Genomic DNA, 18975 nt, shown 5'->3' with positions numbered 1-18975 from the left:
GTTAGCTGCAGCCCTAATTTAGATTGAAAGTTCATTTTTGACCTTGGAAACAGCAGTTGGCAAAACATGTCCACATGTTGGACACAAGTCCATTAGTAGCTGTTCTGGAGCTTTCGATTGTATCACATGATCTTCCTTAGCAGAAGTTCATCTGCTCAACTCAACTTTTAAGCCGACCTGGACAAAAAATCCTTACTCAAGATAATCCACAGACCTTGTTGTGAGCAGTTTCATGTAGGAACTATCAGTAGAAAGAAAATAGTTCCTACATGAAACTGCTCACAACAAATCTGTGGATTATCTTGAGTAACCGGGTCATGATTTCTATAAAGAGACATTGCTGTTGAATTTTTCAAATGTATTTGTTTTTTCGGCACCACAGGCCGAGTGCCACATAGTGCTATTATATTCAAAAAATGCAGACATCTCTACGGCCGATATCTCCAAAACTCTGCAACTCACGCCAAAACAATCTAGATGGATAAATAGCACTACAGGCAAGCGGAAAAATATGTATTTTTGATTTTGTGGTGAACTGTTTCTTTAAAGTGCTCAGAAAAAAGGAAATTTGAACATCTACAATTCCATGACAACTGGGCAAACTTCATTTACTGAGAAGATCCCATGATATGATCGAAAGCTCCAGAAGAGTTACTAATGGACGCTGTGATGACATTGTTTTGCAAACTATACGGAAACTGTTTTTGGTCATTGTAAGTGTTCCTCCTGTCCAAACTGACTTTTGTTAAGACAAAATCCACAGTCCTTGTTTTGTGCAACAATGCTATCTTACGTTCAGCCACAGCTAATATGAAGCCTCGGCAGTCTGAATTAGTCAAATCCAGTGGGTATCTTCAAAATTGAAAGTCTTTTTAGTACAAAATTCCCCGTCCCTGTCCAAAGAAACACAAAGAGGGAACTTCATACTAAAAAGACTTTGAAACTTTGGAAGATATCCTCTTGATTTGTGTAACTGCTGAAGCCTCATATTAGCTTTGCATGAACTTAAGATTTCAAGATAGACTTGAAAAAATGTGAACCTATCTTTTACATGAACAATCAAATATCAAAACATTAAAATCAATTAAGCAACTTATCATTTCGGCACTAGATTCATCTCTTTCTGAGAAATTAGAGCTTTCGTCATAACATCAGGAACATATTAATAAACATCACAGTTATAGGTTATAGGAAACTGCAGCTCACCTGTAGACTGTAATTGGCCTTCACACTGATTAAATGATTGATAAATTTGGCTGTGTGCTGGAAGTGAACCTTTTCTGTGGTAGAGGAGAAGATAAAATAGACACATTAGGTTCTGATCACAGTTAAAAAATTAGTGTTTCACTCACTGCAGTATTGACAAATAATATTTAAAACGTGTCTGTTACCGTCAGCAGTTGGGTGAATTATCAAGTACTGCTTCTGCACAAGCTGACCCGCTCTGTGTGCTAAATTTGCCATCTGAAGGAACGAGAAAGAGGAAAATCCACCATGTATGTCATCACCTTCCTCTTATTAACTGACCCTTAACTTCCACTTTAGCTAAACATCTGGGTGCATGATTTGGATAATGAGACTGAAATGTTCAAACTTTACCACATATACTCGGGAATCTGTCTTTGAGCCGAGGTATCGTTCTGAAAATGCAGATGCTGCGATTTGGAAAAGAGTAAAGAATTTAGACACTGTCCCAAGAGCATGACATCTTTTCACACATCCATAGACGAAAAATATCTGGAAAGTTATACCATATAGCTCGAAATCTGTGATGGGGGAGACTGCTGTTCCACATTTAAGTTGGGTAAACTCCTCAGAGCTCAGAAGCATCGTGGCTAAATATCCTCCATAGGCCTGAACAAAGGTAGGGGAGACACAGAAACACATCAAGAAGTCTAAATAATTATACTTTATGCTAATAATTTGAGGCAGTTGCTGTATCTCTATGAAGGCAGGCAAGTAAATGGAAATCTTACCTTTCCATAAACTCCCATTCGAGTCTTATCAATGTAAGGCTCTTTAGATATGAACCTAAAAATGAAAGACAACCAGTAAAACTTGCAGTGTTTTGGCCACAGCTGCTGTCACACTCGCAGTTAAAGCAGAAGTCTTACCTGAGTGCCTCCAGCTGGTCCCTCTCCTCGAGTTTTCCCAGTTTCCTCCTGACTTTGTGGAGAAAGTTGGTCCCCTGGAAGCCGCTGCCATGGCCGTCAAAGCGGATGACGATGGTGCTGAAGCTGCTGACCAGAACTGTGGCCCAGTCCACCCGGAACTGCTCCGACACCATCTGCCCGCCGGGCGTACCGTCTCTGTGGAAAGTACAGACAGGACAAACAGAACAAAGCACAGCCATGTTGGTCATTTTAAGGACTGACACATTTCTCAGAGGTTAATCTTAGATGGGAATCTTGTTAGGAGACACACATTTTATTTCAGTATTGAAATAACTGGACAAATAGAGGGTTTAACATCAAAATGATTTATAAATTACATATTTACAGGTCACCAACACAGAAGGATTGGACTACTTACAAGACAGCTAGAAAGAGTGGACAAAATAAAAGGAACACCTTGCGATGTAACACAGTCCAATACACTACAAACCTTTAAAAATGACCTAACTTATCTTATTCAGTCTTAATGTCTTGGTACAAAAACAGACATATTCATACTTACACTAGCAGCAGTAAGGGGTAATGGGCTGTTTCTACGAATCCAGCTGGCTTCAGAATCTGCATCGTCAGAGCTTCAACAGACAGGACAAGGTTAACGGGAAACTTATAATACAAGATGACTGGCTGTTATTCCATTAGGACGTGCACGTAGGTAATTGTGTATCTGCTAATTCAACATGAGCATGGGCACATACTGTAGTCGTCTATGATGATGGTCTTGTTCTCCACTTTGGGCATCTGCATGTTGTTGTACGTGTTGTTTACCCTTTCATTTGTCTCCACGTCAAACACCTCTGCAGTTAAGCAGATTAAACAGGCCTTTTGTTACAGTCTCTCAATGACAAATCTATTTTATCAATGAAAACGTATTTGCAGAGAATTCAGTACAGTGTATTGATCATAGTGATGTAGGAGCACAACACTCACTCTGTTTGTCCTTGGTGCTATAGATAGCCATAGTTGGTACATATGGACCTACACAGAACAATTCAGGGAGGAAAAACATTAACAGGGATGCAATAACAGAGGCTGATTAAATTCCATGTAACAAAGCACTGACGAAAGTGCCTCCACCATACCAGTAATCAAGCCTCTGAAACCCAATCCTCCTCTGCAACAGAAGCATCTCTCTATCTCATCTTAAACAGACTTCAGAAACAGACCTCTCAGCCAGCTCTACAGTTAATAATCTACTTCCATCCCACAAGGAAGCAGCTTATTATTTCACAATGGAGCTACTCTCCAAAGATCCAATTAATGAAGAAAGCCACTGGCACTTTTCCTCTTTGGAGTGAGCCCCCTAAACAAATCAGCTTCCATAGAAACCGCAATGTTGTGCCCCTGTGTTAAAGCCACAAGGGCAAAAAATAAATAAAAATAACACTATGACACTATGAGTGTTTGCGAGGAACATAAGGAATATCTAGTAAACAACAACACAATGCTAACCACTGGGCCTCCTTTTCATATGGCAAATACTAAAAGCAGAAAGCCCACAAACTCTCTGCCAGCATCTCAGCAGTGTTCACATGACTTCTGGCATGCAGTCAGACAAGACATTTATTTCTGTGGCCAGTCCGAGGGATCCAGCAGTGATTTGAGGTTATCTGTTAATGTCCAGTTCGATATAAGCTCTCAACCTGACATGGAGCACTAATTCAATTACACTTTCTACTGAACAGAAGACTTTCGTTCTCAGGAGTGCTGGGATATAAAACAATCTCAGTCCGCTGTTATAAAAAAAGCCTTGACCCAAGAGATTCAAGGTCGAGTACGCTCACCTTTACAGTTGAGTAAGAAGTACTGCATGTTGTGGCTGAATGAAACGTCCACATAGCCGCAGTTAAACTCACAAGACAGGCAGCAGCGGTTGAATGGAGGGATTGTGTCAGCACTGTGGGATGGCACTGAGTTACGTATCATTGTATACCTTAAATAGCACTTGCAGAAAACACATAAAGTACTCATAACTTCTAATAAAATCCTACCTGTACAAGTGCCGTCGCTTGGGGTCGTCCTCTGTGCTCAGAAAATATCTGGAAAACATCCAAATATTACAATCAAATAACTGAATTTGCAGCACTGGCTGTTTTGTGCATTTGTGCATGCAAAAGCTTCAAAATGTCTCACATGAGGTTCCTTTTATGATTGTAGGCCAAGATGCTGGTGATGTCCCAGTCTCCAGAGGTCAGGGACTGAAGTATGTCTGTGCTAGTGTTAGGCTAGAAGAAAAAGAAATTACATTACACAGTCTGTGCCAAACCTTCAATACAAATATCATGAGGATAATTCTGCAATTGCTTACCATAGAGGTGGACATAGAGATGTGGAAAAATTTTCCTCTCCCACCCTGAGGGATTGCTCTGGTGAAGAAGAACTTGTGTCCGTCTTGGGAAAAGAGCGGCGCTTCATTCTGCAGAGAGGAGAGAAAAACATCTGCATGTGTATACTTATATTGCTCCAAATCGTGCCTGCAGGGCTTTTCTATTTCCAGTTATTTACTTGTTCAAGCTCAGACACATGGAGCAAACACCGTCTGTTTACTACACAACTCCACAACAACAGGGAGGCAGTGTTTTCATCACGTACCTGTCTGTGCAACCAGCTCTCACTCTCATCCTCGTGTTTCTGAAAATAAAAAGAGTATGAGTTAAAAGTTTTTCTGAATCTAACACATTGCATAAAAATTAAAGATAAGTCTGGCGATATTCTATATTTATGTTTTTGTCAACAAATCATATGAAAAGACTCAAAACAACAGTGTGTTTGTACTTTCCATCTTCCATAAACTGTCGGTGTCACTCAGCCCTAAGCCCATTTGTTCCTACATTTTGTTCCGACATTTTGAGAAATACTGGGGGTTATGTGCCAGACTATTTAATGGACAGACATGTGAGTGGTATCGATCTTCTCATCTAACCCTCCACCACAAAGCGAAAATTTCCCAAAACGTCAACCAATTCCTTTAAAAAACATGAAAATATACTTCAATTTAAAAAAAAAGAAAGCTAAATCATTTCCTAACACAGCTGGGCACTGTAGTTTTTAACAAACAGGACTAAATAGTACATTTGTTAGGGACTATTTTCAACTGCGGATTTGGTGAGCTAGTGAGTATTCGCAGCAGCAGGATGGTGTAGGTGACAGCAGATTTCACACTTAAAATAAAATTTGCAGAACGTTTCACCTTAATGCAGACTCCTGTTGTAGCCTCACACAGTGTCAGGATAGAGTTGTTTTGGGCTCTGTTCAGCCAGTTGACAGCCAGTTTGGTGCTGGTGGCCCATTTCACCATGGTGATATAATATTCTCTCCTGGAAAACCAAGGCGAGAATAATCACCACCACTGACAACCTCTGTCTCAGCTACCTTAAGAAAATGTTCCACAGCTATTTTTGGTGCTAGTTACTTCAGACACAATAAGGCACCGTTGGGCTGTCACTCACCCTATTCGGGGGTCATCAGGTTTCCTCATCACCACGGTGTGCAGGGGACCGTTGAGGCTCACCACTGACAGGTGCACTACAGGGTTTTCCTCCCCAGCCTGCAAGGGCCAAGAGGAAACTAAATAGGTCACACTGGATTTCAGTTTAAGACAGTGAGGAATTGTCTTTCTGTTGTCTTCGGAGTTAAATAAGTTCTATCTATCAAAGTCCTCTATGCATAACAACATCAACATAGAATATTTAAACCTGATTTTTAACAGATTTTTTTTTGGCCACTTGTGGGCAGTGGAAACAAGTTATGAACACAACATTGACACACATTGAACACAACACCTTGTTAGCAACTTGTTAACAAACGGTTGCTTATTTACACATCCCGTAGCCCCAGTCTGTGCCTCTCGTGTAGTTATTAGCATACATTCACAGAGGTAACCGTCAGTTTCTCTAGAACCCAGAAGGTTATTAAAAAACACTTAATGTTGTTCTAAATGTATTTCCAGAATCCTCAAAGACTCAAAAATCATTTTTAAACATAGCAGGTTGATTATATTTTAGAGAAACCGATGGTTACCTCTGTGATCTGACTGTATGCTAATACATGAGAGGCACAAACTGGGGCTGCACATCCAGCAGTTATGGAGCAACAATATCGTGTTTGGACTCGTGTTTCTATTCACCTGGCGAATGTAAGTCTAGTATTCACTCTGCTTTTAGCTCTGTTTTTGGTCTCTACCAACTCCTGAAGGAAATATCATGAGCTGAAACTCACTACAAAGCTCAGTAAAACCGAGGGGATAATAAGGGGATAATTCTCTGTAGGTTCATCCCTACAAGCGACCCCTTCCACATTGTAACAATGTCATTTGATACATTGTTATTACAAATATCACTTATAGCTGCTTTAAATTTGCTCAGCCTAAGAATAAGTGTGAGTGTGGCTGGAGACTTGCTTTTGGGTAGTGATACTCCAAGCTGGCGGGGTACGGCGTTCCTGTGAAAAAGGGAACTTCCATCTTCGGCACCAGAGTGTCATTGATAGTCATGTAGGCTAGACGCAGCCCGTCTGGAGACCACCAGTGGGCTATGTGGGTCTGCAGGATCTCCTCTGTAAAACAAAACAACCAGATATTACACACACAGTGTGAAGAATGCATGAAACTAAAGACCAGAATATAAGTTTTGGAAGATGTGGAACAAAATAAGTTCAATGTAGTACTTAATACTTTAGTATTTTCTTGTCTTTTATACCTGTTTTCTTGTTTTTTGTATATGCACCTGTTTGTTTCTATTTTATGTACACAGTATACACGGGAACAAAATTGTTTTCCCTCAGTGCTTCAGAGTACTGTATATGGAGAGATTGACAATAAATTCTACCTTGACCAAAGACCAGATTGACTTTGGGGATACGTCATAAAGTTATTCTGGAAAAAAATAGTCACATCCATGTCGAAATCCCTTACAAAATGTAATGTTTGGCTCATGACACTTAAAGTACTGGACTACGACACTACCAAGTCCCTAACATGCAATGCTTCACATATAAAGTTTGCATTGCTCTATTTGCAGCTTTCCTATTTGTTGGTCTTTATGTACTTAATATTCTGACACTGATAAAGACATTTCCAATATGTCACCATTTGTACAGACACTAGTTTAATATTTATAGCATGTGTGATTTATGGTGCCCATTCCCTGTACTGTCATTGAGGAAGAATATCAATCAGTCATATTCAATTTTGACAGTTTGAAATCCAGTGGCATTGCAGTAGTAGATACACCATGCTGATGTAGATTTTATGCCTGTGAGTATTAGTAGTAGTATTAGTATTACAATAATTGTTATCAGTACTGTTACCATCATTAATCAAGGATTGCTTATGTACGGGTAATTCCTTTCTTTTGTTCTTAATTTGTGAGCAAAGCAAGTTGAGTTTTTACCCCTGTGTATAGAGAATGCTGCATAAATACAGCTTTCTTTGCCTTGCCTAGTTCCATTGTTTAAGGTTTTGTGGTTGGTGGTGGAAAACACAGCCTTGAAATATTCCCTGTGTTAAAACTAGGCTTTGATTGATAACTGTGGGAGCTGACATTTTGGAAAGAACCAAGACAAAAAGTGCAGAAATACCTCCTCACAAGAACATTTATTTTGAAAGGCTCTGTACTTGCAATTTCAGAGTAAATACACTCCCTCCTTTTTCTTTTCTCAGCAGTTTCCTGATGAGTGACTATCATCCAGCAGGGGGCAGAAGAGCTCTATGAAAAGCACACAGTACACACTACTGTACCTACATGTGGAAATCCAAACAACAGCTTTTTTCCTGTCAAAAATGATCAGCTCAACATTTACGTGGACTTTGGGATTTCGTTATTATTGATGTTGTCAGACTGTTATTTTCACACTACTGTGAATGCACAGGGTGAAGCCTGTTGTTAACAGGGTCAGAGTGGGTACAGGACACTATTCAGTGTTGAATTCTCAACATTTGATGAAGTTCTCCCTCTAAGACCAACTATTTTCAAGGCCGGTGCCCACAGAACATCAGCCAACACAATTTCTTCTATAACCCAGAGCACAACATTTTATTTTATCCATTATTTTATGAAGGTTGGAACATTTAATAAGACTCCTGGCATGTTGCTCTTTAAAGACGATGCCTTTGTTGACATCAACTGTAGGATACACACTGTATCTGCAATTCATACAAGACAAAAGGATTATTTCCCATTACAGCGCCACAAAAAGATGGGATGGTTTTGTGTGTCTTGCCCTCGCTCATCCACTGTGAGGAATCAGTGTTGGGGTGCTGTGAGGATGTTGTGACATTGACTTCTGTGCATGACAATCACTGCTGTCAGAAACAAACATACGGCTGTCTAAACCTGCATCAGCTGGGGAAAGGGCACATGCACAGACTAAAACCCACAGAAACCCACATTTACAGATAAGGATAGATGCAAACAGAGGAACTCACATGTTGCATTCTTGTAAAAATCAATTTCTTTCATCTTGTCCATTTCCCAAACGCACTGCTCTACAGGAAACATTAAAAGTCATCCCAACTTCAATCCCTTGACTGTCTTTTATCTCTTGATCAAAGTTAGAGCTCACATGTTTGTTGATGCGTTATTATGACAACTGAGGAATAATTATTAACTCATCAACATCAAAGTCTCATAGATAATTCTTGTTTTTGGCCAAGCATTGTTCAAACCCACAGGTCAGTATTTAAAATTATAGTTAAGATCTCAATGTTTCAGAAAAATGTGAAATCATTTGATACTAGTCCATCCATCATCTAATATATCCCATTTGATGTAATGGTGCAATTTTAAAAGGAAGAGGGCAATAAATCACTAACATTATTGTGATGGAAACGTTTGCTGCTCACAATAAAGTTTAAATTCTCTCACTCAAGGTTGAGGATGTTTGACTGTGGAACACTAAATACCTGAGAGAAACGAGGCCGCCTCACCTTGAACCATATTCAAACCTATCTCAACTGACCAATACAGTTCACACTGTTAACACTTGTAAACAGTGTGTGAAGGTCGTAAGCTACATGATCTCTGCTTTTGTGAGTCTGTTATCCGCTGATAAATCCGTGAAACATGGCGGGAAAACACAGCAAGACAAATCTTTCTTTAGCATTGAAAATGGATTACTTCTTTCATGCCATGTTCCGTGTCTGCAACAAAGAAATAATCCCATTAATGAAAAACTGATTAGAGCCGACCCTGAAGCAGTTCATACACTGTAACACAATTTCTCTCATAATAACTGGCATTTTGCAATTACATAATACAATTACACTGCAATTATTATCCAAAACCACCCTCTGGACAAATCCAAAATAAATAATTATAACAATGCCAGAAACACAAGTCTTCACTTCTTAAACAAAAAATAATCTATAAACTTTATTATAAATGACTGCACAGTGGAGAAACTAGTCTCAAACATGGCAGCGCATCTGTAAACAAAGCCATATCCAAGTGGTATGTAATTGGAATGTCTGTCTCACATATGCACTAATCAGAAAATGTCTCATATTAAATTACAGGTATACTGGCTTTTGAACATCTGCTGAGTGAGATTGCAGCACTGCAGACATGAATTAATTAAAATTGCCTGAACACAAAGACAAGCTATGGGAAGTCTAGAGAAGGAGGAGCACTGAAACGAAGCCAGCTGTGCCCTTTCAAATAGAATCATGCACACAAACACCCGCCACGCCTCGGGGGGGGGGGGCAGGTGTCACAAGACTGGATCAAATTGGTCCCCAAATTCAGTTTGTTAAATATACAATGTGTTCTAAAGTGTGTGGACACCCCTGACCAGAGGTACACACATACTTGTTCTGTCAGTGTTTTTTTCATGGTTTGGTCTTTGGTGACAAATCCACAAAGAATTATCACCCTATTTTGAATTTCCCATCAGATCTACAGAGCATTTTAACACCTCTCATCTTACTGTTAAACCAACTGTATACTACCTGCCCAGCACCAAACAGCAGACAGACAGACAGTTAGCGACTAGCTGGTCAACAGAGTGGAGCATTTAGCAGCTAAAGAGCCAGATATTTCCCCCAGGAAACCAAAACCAGAGCCAAAAGAGTTAATATTTACATTCATCAGGTGGACAGAAACAAGACTCCAAATAAATGCTAATGTTGCTCCGTGTCTGCTGGATGTGTAAATAGGCAGCTGTTTGCCAACACATTGGCTATATCAATTATAAACAGCTTGTTTCTGCTGCCCCCAAGTTACCAAATATTAGTTAATGCAGGTTTAAGGGAAATCCTAATGCTACTGAATAAAATGATATTATACAATAGTGTGCTTTCAAATTTGTGGCATCAGTTTGGAGAAGGTCTTTTACAGTTCCAGCGTGACAATGCCCCGAGCACAAAGTGAGGTCTGAAAAGAAATGGCTTTCTCAGTTTGGTGTGAAAGAACTTGACTGGCCTCCACAGAGCCCTGACCTCATCCCCATCCAACATCTTTGGGATGAACTTGAATGCTGACTGCGAGCCAGGTCTTATCCCCTAACGTCACTGTCCAACCTCACTAATACTCTCGTGGCTGAATGGTAACACATCCCTGCCACGCTCCAAAATCTTGTGGAAAGCATTCTCAGAAGAGTGAAAGGATGTTATAATAGCATGTTAATGCCCATTTTAGTCAGGTCTGAAATTGACAGAAATTCCTACTCTGTCTTTGAACTTTGGAGAAAGTCCACTATTTGCAACATGGACGATGTACATGATATTATCCTGGGCTTTGTTGTATTTTGGTGTAACTGTGTTTGTAGTCGTCTCACCTTCATACAGCCAGTCAGCAAGGCCATTGAAGACGACTCCCTCCTTACCGGTGGAAACCAGGCGGATCGCTCGGCTCTCTACTGTTGTTCTGTAGTAGATGTTGTTTTCAAATATGAAGATCTGGACAGAGAAATGCAGAAGGGAGAACCATCATTAGTCTCTGTATCACTGTACTGTAAGTAGCCTAGAATCGTCATGCACATTGCTGTAGTGCAAAGCTTGTACTACTTTTTCTCAGCCACATCTTTCCATCTACAGTACGAGCCTTTACGCCAAACCCACCCGTGGCTTTTTATCACAACATGACTTGATCTTAATCCAGACAGAAACACAGCTACCCACTCAATGACACTTATAAGCTAATACAATCTCAGTCAACACCTGTCTTAATCACTGTGTTAACAGATATTTGCCTAATTACAGTTTGAGCTGGATTCCTCTCCAAAGCACTATGAAACCCTTTCTGTTGCTAATCAAGGCGCTGGAGCTGGCTGAGGACCTGCAGGCACACACACACACACACACACACACACACACATCCTTGAAGTCATGCAGAAGCACACCACTTTCCCTGTGTGTTTATTGAGACATTATGCTATCTGCTGGGGTTGGGCGATGGCTGTGCTAAACTGCTGATTTAAGCCCTCAGCGCCAATGATGGCATCGCCTGAAGGAATTAAGACACACCGCAGGCAGATGACTGACACTTAAAACCCTCTGTCAATCCACTCCAGTATCTTCCCTGCTTCGCCTGGTGCCAGTATGAGGGCGATGAATGTGGGATTGATTTGTATCTGAAGCTCAGGCCGTGTTGGTTTGACTCGGCTGTCAGCTGAAACCTCTTCAGTTAAATCTAAGCCTCAAATCGCCAGTGCAAGAATCAAAAAAGAGGGACACAGCTCCTTTCGCTCTGATCTATGGCTGCTGTTGAGAAAATCAAAGTTTTATATTGTGGGATCAACATCTGAGGAAAACAGATCAATGCAGGGCTGTGTAAAGCAAAGGAAGCTGGTGGTTGGCAAATGTTGCAAAAGCGCCACGGGACATAACGAAAATCATAGGCAGCTTTTAAAGAGTTACATAAAAATTTCATTCTCAGTATTCTAATTATTATACATCTTGGCAAAAGCTGCCTCAAAACCCAACCTCAAAACCTTGTTTCAACATCACAATATTAACACTAAAGGATTCAAAGAGATACATAAAGTCTCCAGGTTCAAGGGACTCATTGTCAGCAGAGAACCCATTATAGCATTTAGTCGTAATTGATCCGGAATGGCCTCTGAAAACTGGAATGATTTGTAAGTCATCTCTTGACTCATTCAGTCCTTGATTTTTCAATCTTCGAGGGATTTTGATGAAAAAGTAGAGAATAAGCAAAAGGCTAGAAAAGAGTCATTTCAAAAGGGTGGAGAGATGAAAGTAGCAACATCAAAGATACCTGTGGAGCTTGTGGTTTCTTATTTGTGTGTGTGTTTTTAGTTGTGCATTATTGTCTCTTAAATCCACCCCTTCCTTCTTTCACCTCTTTTTCAGGTGTGTGTGTGTGTTGACCCAGGCTCACTGATTACTCTGTCACGGTAGAGTAATTGCTTGAGGTTTAATGAGGTTAGCGTCGCTGGATTCATCCCCCATCTCCATTCACAGTACATCTGATGCTTCACTGCACACGGCCATACTGCCACAAACACTCACACCTCTCATCTTTATGTGCTGATAAAGTAATTGATGATAGATTGCCCCAATTCTGATAAACTTGGAAAATCATTATATTCAGAAACCGTGAGGGGAAAAAAAAGAAAACATGTCCGATATCGCCAGGTCAGACAGAGACAAAAGACACAAGCTCATCTCGTTTTTCTCGCTTAACCTCGGCTGTTCATTAAATCAAACGCGGAGCTACAGTAAGAGCACTGTGAAAGAAACAATCAGGTACACTATTACCATATGCAAATTCATCTACTTTCTTCCCTCGGCAGGCGAAGTCTCATCGCACACTTGAAATGTTAATATTTTCTCACAGCAATGTATCTGTAATTTAAGCAAATGAGACGATAAGAGCAATTATGGAAGAAGAGAAAGCTTTGAAGTAACAGCTGATGAAACACGGGGCTGTCTGTTGTCTAAGCACTGCAATACAAACTAATTTAAAGTCAACAAGGTAAAAACCTTGTATTGGAGTATTGCATTAGGCCAGAGAATGAAACAAAAGATTATCAGGTACTTGGGTCAATGGCACTTTTAAGCCCATTAAAGGATATGGCTGCCATTATTCTATATTTTTCTTATTGGCAACAAATTGCATGAAAAGACCAAAACTAAGAGTGTTTTAGTTGACTCTCAGTACATTCTGAGTTCAGCTCCAAGCCCATTGGTTTCTAATGAAGATGTAAATTTTTAAAAAGTAAAATTATTTTAAAATGCTAAATAATTTGGGGCAAAAAAAAAAAAGCAGGGCACTATAGATTTTACCCAACATTACTTAAACATGAGTAAATAGTACATTTGCTTCAGGACTATTTTCAGCTGTGGATTAAAACACATTTGGTGCACTAGTGAGTATTTACAGCAGCAGGACAGTATGTGGGATCGACTCAAAACAAACTACAGTGTCCATGTTCATAGTAATGAAGGAACATGCCACCCAGTACAATGGTGTGGTTCGTTAATGTGTTCTAATAATGAACACATGAATAATCTGTTTTAATAATGAACACAAGCCAATTAAGCTATTGAACAGAATGACATATATTCTAAAGGCTATGTGTTTTTCTGATCTGACGCCCCTATCAGAAGGAAGACAACATTTGTCAGCGCTTTCCAAAACCGCTACAAATCTTTTCTTATTTGACACCGTTATGGTTAAGGTTTGGTTAGGTTTAGGCACAACAACAACTTGGTAAGGGTTAGGGAAACATTGTGGTTTTGGTTAAAATAACCACTATATTAAGCACCATTTTTATCATGGTTAACAATAAAAAAATTTAAAAAAGCGGTCACATTTTGTCCACCCCAATCATCCCAACCTACTCCCTTTGCAGACATTGTGGCTCTCTAACAACGTAACACTACTTACTCCTTTGCTCCAGATGGATATGTGTCATAATGCCTATGGCCGTTAGAGGTACTGTGTCAAATGAAATATGCCATTCGCCTACCAAAATTCAAAACACAAAATTGAAACCTGCTCTCACTCCCAAATTGACTGACATGTCATTTAATACATGGACTAACACTAGACAACAAATCTTAGTTATTCATCTTTTCTGATGCATCTTCATGTTCACTTAGAATCAGTCAGACATTTTTGCTTCTTTTTCATCTCTGAATCACACCTCATGTGAACCTACAGTACTTGAACTTTCCATGATCAAAACAATTACAGATTGGGCTACATCGTGTATCTGACCTCCAGTGAAATTAATTTAAAACTTGAAATTATGTTTTAGTGAGTTTACCAAAAATAGTTCAATTTACTACTGCTGAATTTACTGTTTAATAACTTGAACTATTCTAACACATTTTCCTGTGCAGCTCATTATGAACGCGGTTGAAAGTTTGGAAATAAAATAGTTTAGCAGACATTATTCTATAACTATTTCCGCACTCTTTAAGCTTTTCAACGCTACAAAAACATTTTATTTTGTAAAAATATAGCTTATTCCTCATGCCATAGAGACAACATACCAATATACGAAGAAAAAAAATGAATGAATGGAAATGCCAAATGGAGCTGCCATGAAACCAAATTTAAGACACCAAATGCGTTTGCCCAATTGGACAAACTGTCTCCAAATGTGGCTGGTGACACACACACACACACACACACACACACACACACACACACACACACACACACACACACACACACACACACACACTCTAGTCAGTGCCATGTGTTTGCCCCCCCCCCAGCAACCCCAGACTGTCCAATCCATGGGTTTTGCCACCGAGATGCCATCTGCCACTGTGGCTCATACCAGCTCATGTGTTGTTACAAAGTTGTGAGAGTAAAAATGATTTGGCTTCACAGTGACATTGATGGAGGTCAAAGCAAGGAGAGTTCGCCCTGGAACCCTTACAGCGGTCATCCTTACAGTGTACATAAGCCTCTTATCGCCACAACATTTGTCTGTTCCACTGTGACAAACCATAAATCACCTCTGTGCCTCTGCCATGACAGGCTGATTCTGACAGATCTCCACCAGTGTGCCAGTATTCAGTGAGTGTAATCTCGAGTGTGCGGCCTCCTTACCAGCTGCTGGCCTCGAGGTCCCCATCCAGCAAACTGCAGGACAGCATCATGCACTTCAGGGGGATTCAGAGGCCAAGTTTCCCTGTGGAGACAACACATTAAAGAATCAATACCGTATTTGTCTGTATGTACACTACATGTAAAATGCACAGTGTATGTCTGAATACAAATGCACAGTCAGAGCAAGGAAGTCATGTGTTTTTTGGCTTGTTCCCTCACTCTAGGCTTCATCAATCATCCACATCCTTTTTTTAGCACAAGCTGACTTTGCTCAGCTCACTACAAATACAGAACAGTAGGGAAATAAGCAGACATGATGGATGAAAGGCTAAAAACAGGCCAGGCTGAATGCAGCACACAAAACTAAATTAAAATTAAATGCATTCCCATAAAGTGGCAGCAAAAGCAGGTAAATGGGGCTGACGTCAGTGGACTGTCTACATGAGGTCAGGCTGAGGGCATATTATTGTCCAGGAATAAGGCAGACAGAAAAAAGACCTAATAACGATAGACAATGAAAAGGTGGGTCTTACTGTGTCACAAGGCTGTAAATAATGTACTTGGCCACATAGGAGTATTGGTAGATCTGTGGAGACAGACAGCATCACAGTTAAAGAAGGACAACGTCTGGAAAAATTATACGGCACGAGGTAGCACTCGGAGGGTTTCTCACCGGTTTCACTTCAAAGGCAAACAACACGTGTTGCATGTCTGGAGACACTTGGTACTTGGCGGCTCTGGATCTGTCCTGGATGGGATCAAAAACAAACTTGCAGTCGTAACACATCCAGTACAGCAGCAGTAGAGAGTATACTAACTGCTCTCGAAGTAAATTGAAAAACAAAACAAAAACAATGCTGGAGTAAGATGATACTCACAAACAACTGGTTCGGCACGATAACAGTTCTCTCCTTTGTATCAACATTAAGCTCGACAACATCACCATCCCTTGTACGATACAGCAGCTCATTGTCTGTAAATAACAAATAAAAACAGCCATAAGAGAGGCAGATAGTAGAAACTGTACCAGCATAGAGTTTCTACCCTTACTATATAGTGTCCTTCACCTTTCAGTTATCTTGAGTAAGCCAAATTGCTATTAAACCTACACTAACTGATTTTCTGGGCCACCTTTTGGGCAGTGGAAAGAAGGTGTAAACACAATGTTGACTATTATCTAAAATATCACTGTATGCAGTAGCGTTAGGATTTCCCTTAAACCTGCATTAACTAATATTTGGTAACTTGGTTGGCAGCAGAAACAAGCTGTTTATAATTGATATAGCCAATGTGTTGGCAAACATCTTTAGCTGCTAGATGCTGCATTGTTTGGTGCTGAGCAGGTGGCTTACAGTTGATTTTTAGAGCATTTTCGCTGAAAACAGTTTAAATTGCCAGTAAGCTAGCAAACATTCCTGCTAAATTCAAGCAGCTGTTGCTCTTGCTGTTCTGTTTAATGCTGGCTAATTTGCTCAGTGCTAACTCTATCTCATGGCTTCACTTACATTATCAAAACATCTCCCATTGAGCAGTCTTTCAAAAGGCTGTGAGTGTGTGATATGTCCAAGCTAGCACTCAGCATGGACTGTTATAATGCTGTTGTCCTTGTCACCCTGCTCTCTAAACAACAAAGCAGTGTAATATTTTATGAGAAGATCCCATTAAATGCCAGAATTGCGTTCTCTGGTTACCTTAGCAATAAAAAGACAGTGCTTTGAAAACCAAGGTACAAGATTTGACGCTGCATGTTTTGCTATCATTTGAAGCTTATCCCAGTGTGTTTTCCTCATCAGTTTGAATTTTATAACCCAAAGATTTTCTCCAAAATTTCTCAAATCTTGTGTTCAAACACAAACATTTTTTTTAAATGGCAAAAGAAATGTGATTGTTACAGTGCCTGGCTCAGGCCGTGACACCCTAGCCAAGTGAATTTGGTAACACCTGTTTGTGACAGTTAAAATGTTCATCTTGTAGAGCCGCCCAGTTTGTTCTGTTTCACTTTATTGCCATTTTTTTGTGACAAGGGACACACACAAGAGTTGAAAATGTCATTGCATACTGAGTCCAGGATGGAAACTGTAATTACGCCACATCAATTTCATGAGAAGGTCTGAGCTGGGAGTCATAAAGGAAAGTGATGGTGACTCAGTTAGATGGTGTTTTTGTTAAAGTAAATTTTCATGAATACATTTAGCCACAGATGTTTCTTGTTGATACTCGTTTTCATTGTGGGACAATATTATTCTGTTATATCTCAAAAATATGAATGCGTCAGACAGACAGCAGCAGTTCTTTGTTTTAGAGATCAGTCTGAAGGTCGAATCCTTTGTCTTTGGATCTGAGTCTGTGTGAGAAACTCAGAGGTAAGTCCAAAGAAAACTGAGGCAAGCGGTGATCAAAGAGCAACGGGATTCAATTACGCACTGCTGTGAATGAAGCCCACAAAATATTGATGAGGACTACTGAAGTGTGAGATTGTCCCAGTGGGTTTCTTATCAGAAGGTCATTAGCACCAAATGGGAGTTGATTGCATTAACTTAACTGACAAGATGCAATGTCACACAATTGATTGCCAGGGTTTCGTCAGGTGCTGAGGACGTTTTCATCATGGTCGTGAATGAAGGGCATAGAAACACAGGAACTTAACTAATTATATGTTAATAAGCCTGTAATGTAAATGATCAGGGGAACAGTCTTCATAGTAGAACAAAAGGACAGATGTAAGGTCGTAACGTGCCTGTCACACAAGTAGGAGATGTAAGTTTGCATGTGTGCGAGTGATAATGTGAATTTATTTATAGACACAGCTGCATTCAAGTGTATACATGCAAGTCGGGAGGAGTATTCATGCATAAACTGTCTGTGCATGAATGTGTCACTCTGGTTATAGTGAGAGACGCTGAACCAGTTTGAATTGTTGTTCACTTTCTAGTGTTATGTGTTCAGACACAACAAAAAGGTTTTATAATGGCAAATAACACTGATGATAACTGTATATGTCTGGCACTTTTCTCCACAAAGCTACAAAGTGGAACAACATGACAATTTTACAACACATATTTAAAAGATATTTTATCCAGTACGAGCTGGATCTATAATGTTTAGTGCTTCAAAGGAATAGGGATTTTTTTTTAAATCAATAAAATCACCTGTTTGCTAAATCTGAAGAAAGAGCTGAACACTGAACCTTTTAGACTCAAGGTTCACCTACTAGTTTTAGCTCAGTTTGCTCTGAGCAAACTCTATTTACATAGAAAGACTGAGATGTGCCTGAAAGCTCATGAAAAAAAGCTATTAAGTGGACCTTTGGTTAAGATTTTTTTGTAATAGAAAAAACATCAATACTCAACTGACGGAAAGTGCTTGGTTAACAATGTCTGCTCAGTAGGCTATATATCAACTCTGAGAACCCCAAAGCAACCTCTATGTCAAATCCAGATGTTAAAGACCTATTTATACACCTTTCCACACAATTGTGAAAATCACCAAAACCTCAAAATTTCCTCTCCGTTTGCTTTTTTTTAAATCCTTTAATAAGTCATAAGGATACAAGAAGAAATTACTTGGGGATCTTACCTCTATCAAAAAGGGTAATTAATTAATAGTAGTACTAGTACCAGTAGTAGTTATACTTGCTACCAACATAGAATACCACTGGTTCAGACTGTTGCACAGTTCACAATAAAATCCAATTATCCATCTTAGAATGAAGTATCACAGGTTCAGTTTATCATGCAGAAGCTGAAAAATATTTCAAGCACTTTTCCTGTGAAACA

General features: G+C 39.7%; 1 protein-coding gene across 6 annotated transcripts in view; it reads right to left on the bottom strand.

Annotated features, from left to right (window-relative positions):
• LOC122887058 (dipeptidyl aminopeptidase-like protein 6) overlaps nucleotides 1-18975 on the bottom strand; it is an 82247-nt gene that overhangs the window by 2388 nt on the left and 60884 nt on the right. For all 6 annotated transcript variants that reach the window (XM_044219895.1, XM_044219896.1, XM_044219897.1 and 3 more), the window contains 22 exons: nucleotides 16078-16172; nucleotides 15873-15947; nucleotides 15733-15785; nucleotides 15200-15281; nucleotides 10944-11064; nucleotides 6571-6725; nucleotides 5621-5718; nucleotides 5362-5488; nucleotides 4764-4802; nucleotides 4480-4587; nucleotides 4305-4396; nucleotides 4163-4210; nucleotides 3956-4068; nucleotides 3102-3149; nucleotides 2870-2968; nucleotides 2677-2746; nucleotides 2115-2309; nucleotides 1977-2031; nucleotides 1752-1854; nucleotides 1600-1655; nucleotides 1392-1464; nucleotides 1207-1280 (listed from right to left, as the gene is read on the bottom strand). In XM_044219895.1, the coding sequence (XP_044075830.1) occupies nucleotides 1207-1280; nucleotides 1392-1464; nucleotides 1600-1655; nucleotides 1752-1854; nucleotides 1977-2031; nucleotides 2115-2309; nucleotides 2677-2746; nucleotides 2870-2968; nucleotides 3102-3149; nucleotides 3956-4068; nucleotides 4163-4210; nucleotides 4305-4396; nucleotides 4480-4587; nucleotides 4764-4802; nucleotides 5362-5488; nucleotides 5621-5718; nucleotides 6571-6725; nucleotides 10944-11064; nucleotides 15200-15281; nucleotides 15733-15785; nucleotides 15873-15947; nucleotides 16078-16172 (1979 nt within the window). The remainder of the gene's footprint in view (nucleotides 1-1206; nucleotides 1281-1391; nucleotides 1465-1599; nucleotides 1656-1751; nucleotides 1855-1976; nucleotides 2032-2114; nucleotides 2310-2676; nucleotides 2747-2869; nucleotides 2969-3101; nucleotides 3150-3955; nucleotides 4069-4162; nucleotides 4211-4304; nucleotides 4397-4479; nucleotides 4588-4763; nucleotides 4803-5361; nucleotides 5489-5620; nucleotides 5719-6570; nucleotides 6726-10943; nucleotides 11065-15199; nucleotides 15282-15732; nucleotides 15786-15872; nucleotides 15948-16077; nucleotides 16173-18975) is intronic.

Source organism: Siniperca chuatsi, linkage group LG13 (genome assembly GCF_020085105.1).
Source record: "Siniperca chuatsi isolate FFG_IHB_CAS linkage group LG13, ASM2008510v1, whole genome shotgun sequence".
Classification (NCBI taxonomy): domain Eukaryota; kingdom Metazoa; phylum Chordata; class Actinopteri; order Centrarchiformes; family Sinipercidae; genus Siniperca; species Siniperca chuatsi.
This window is presented reverse-complemented; position numbering and strand designations above follow the sequence as displayed.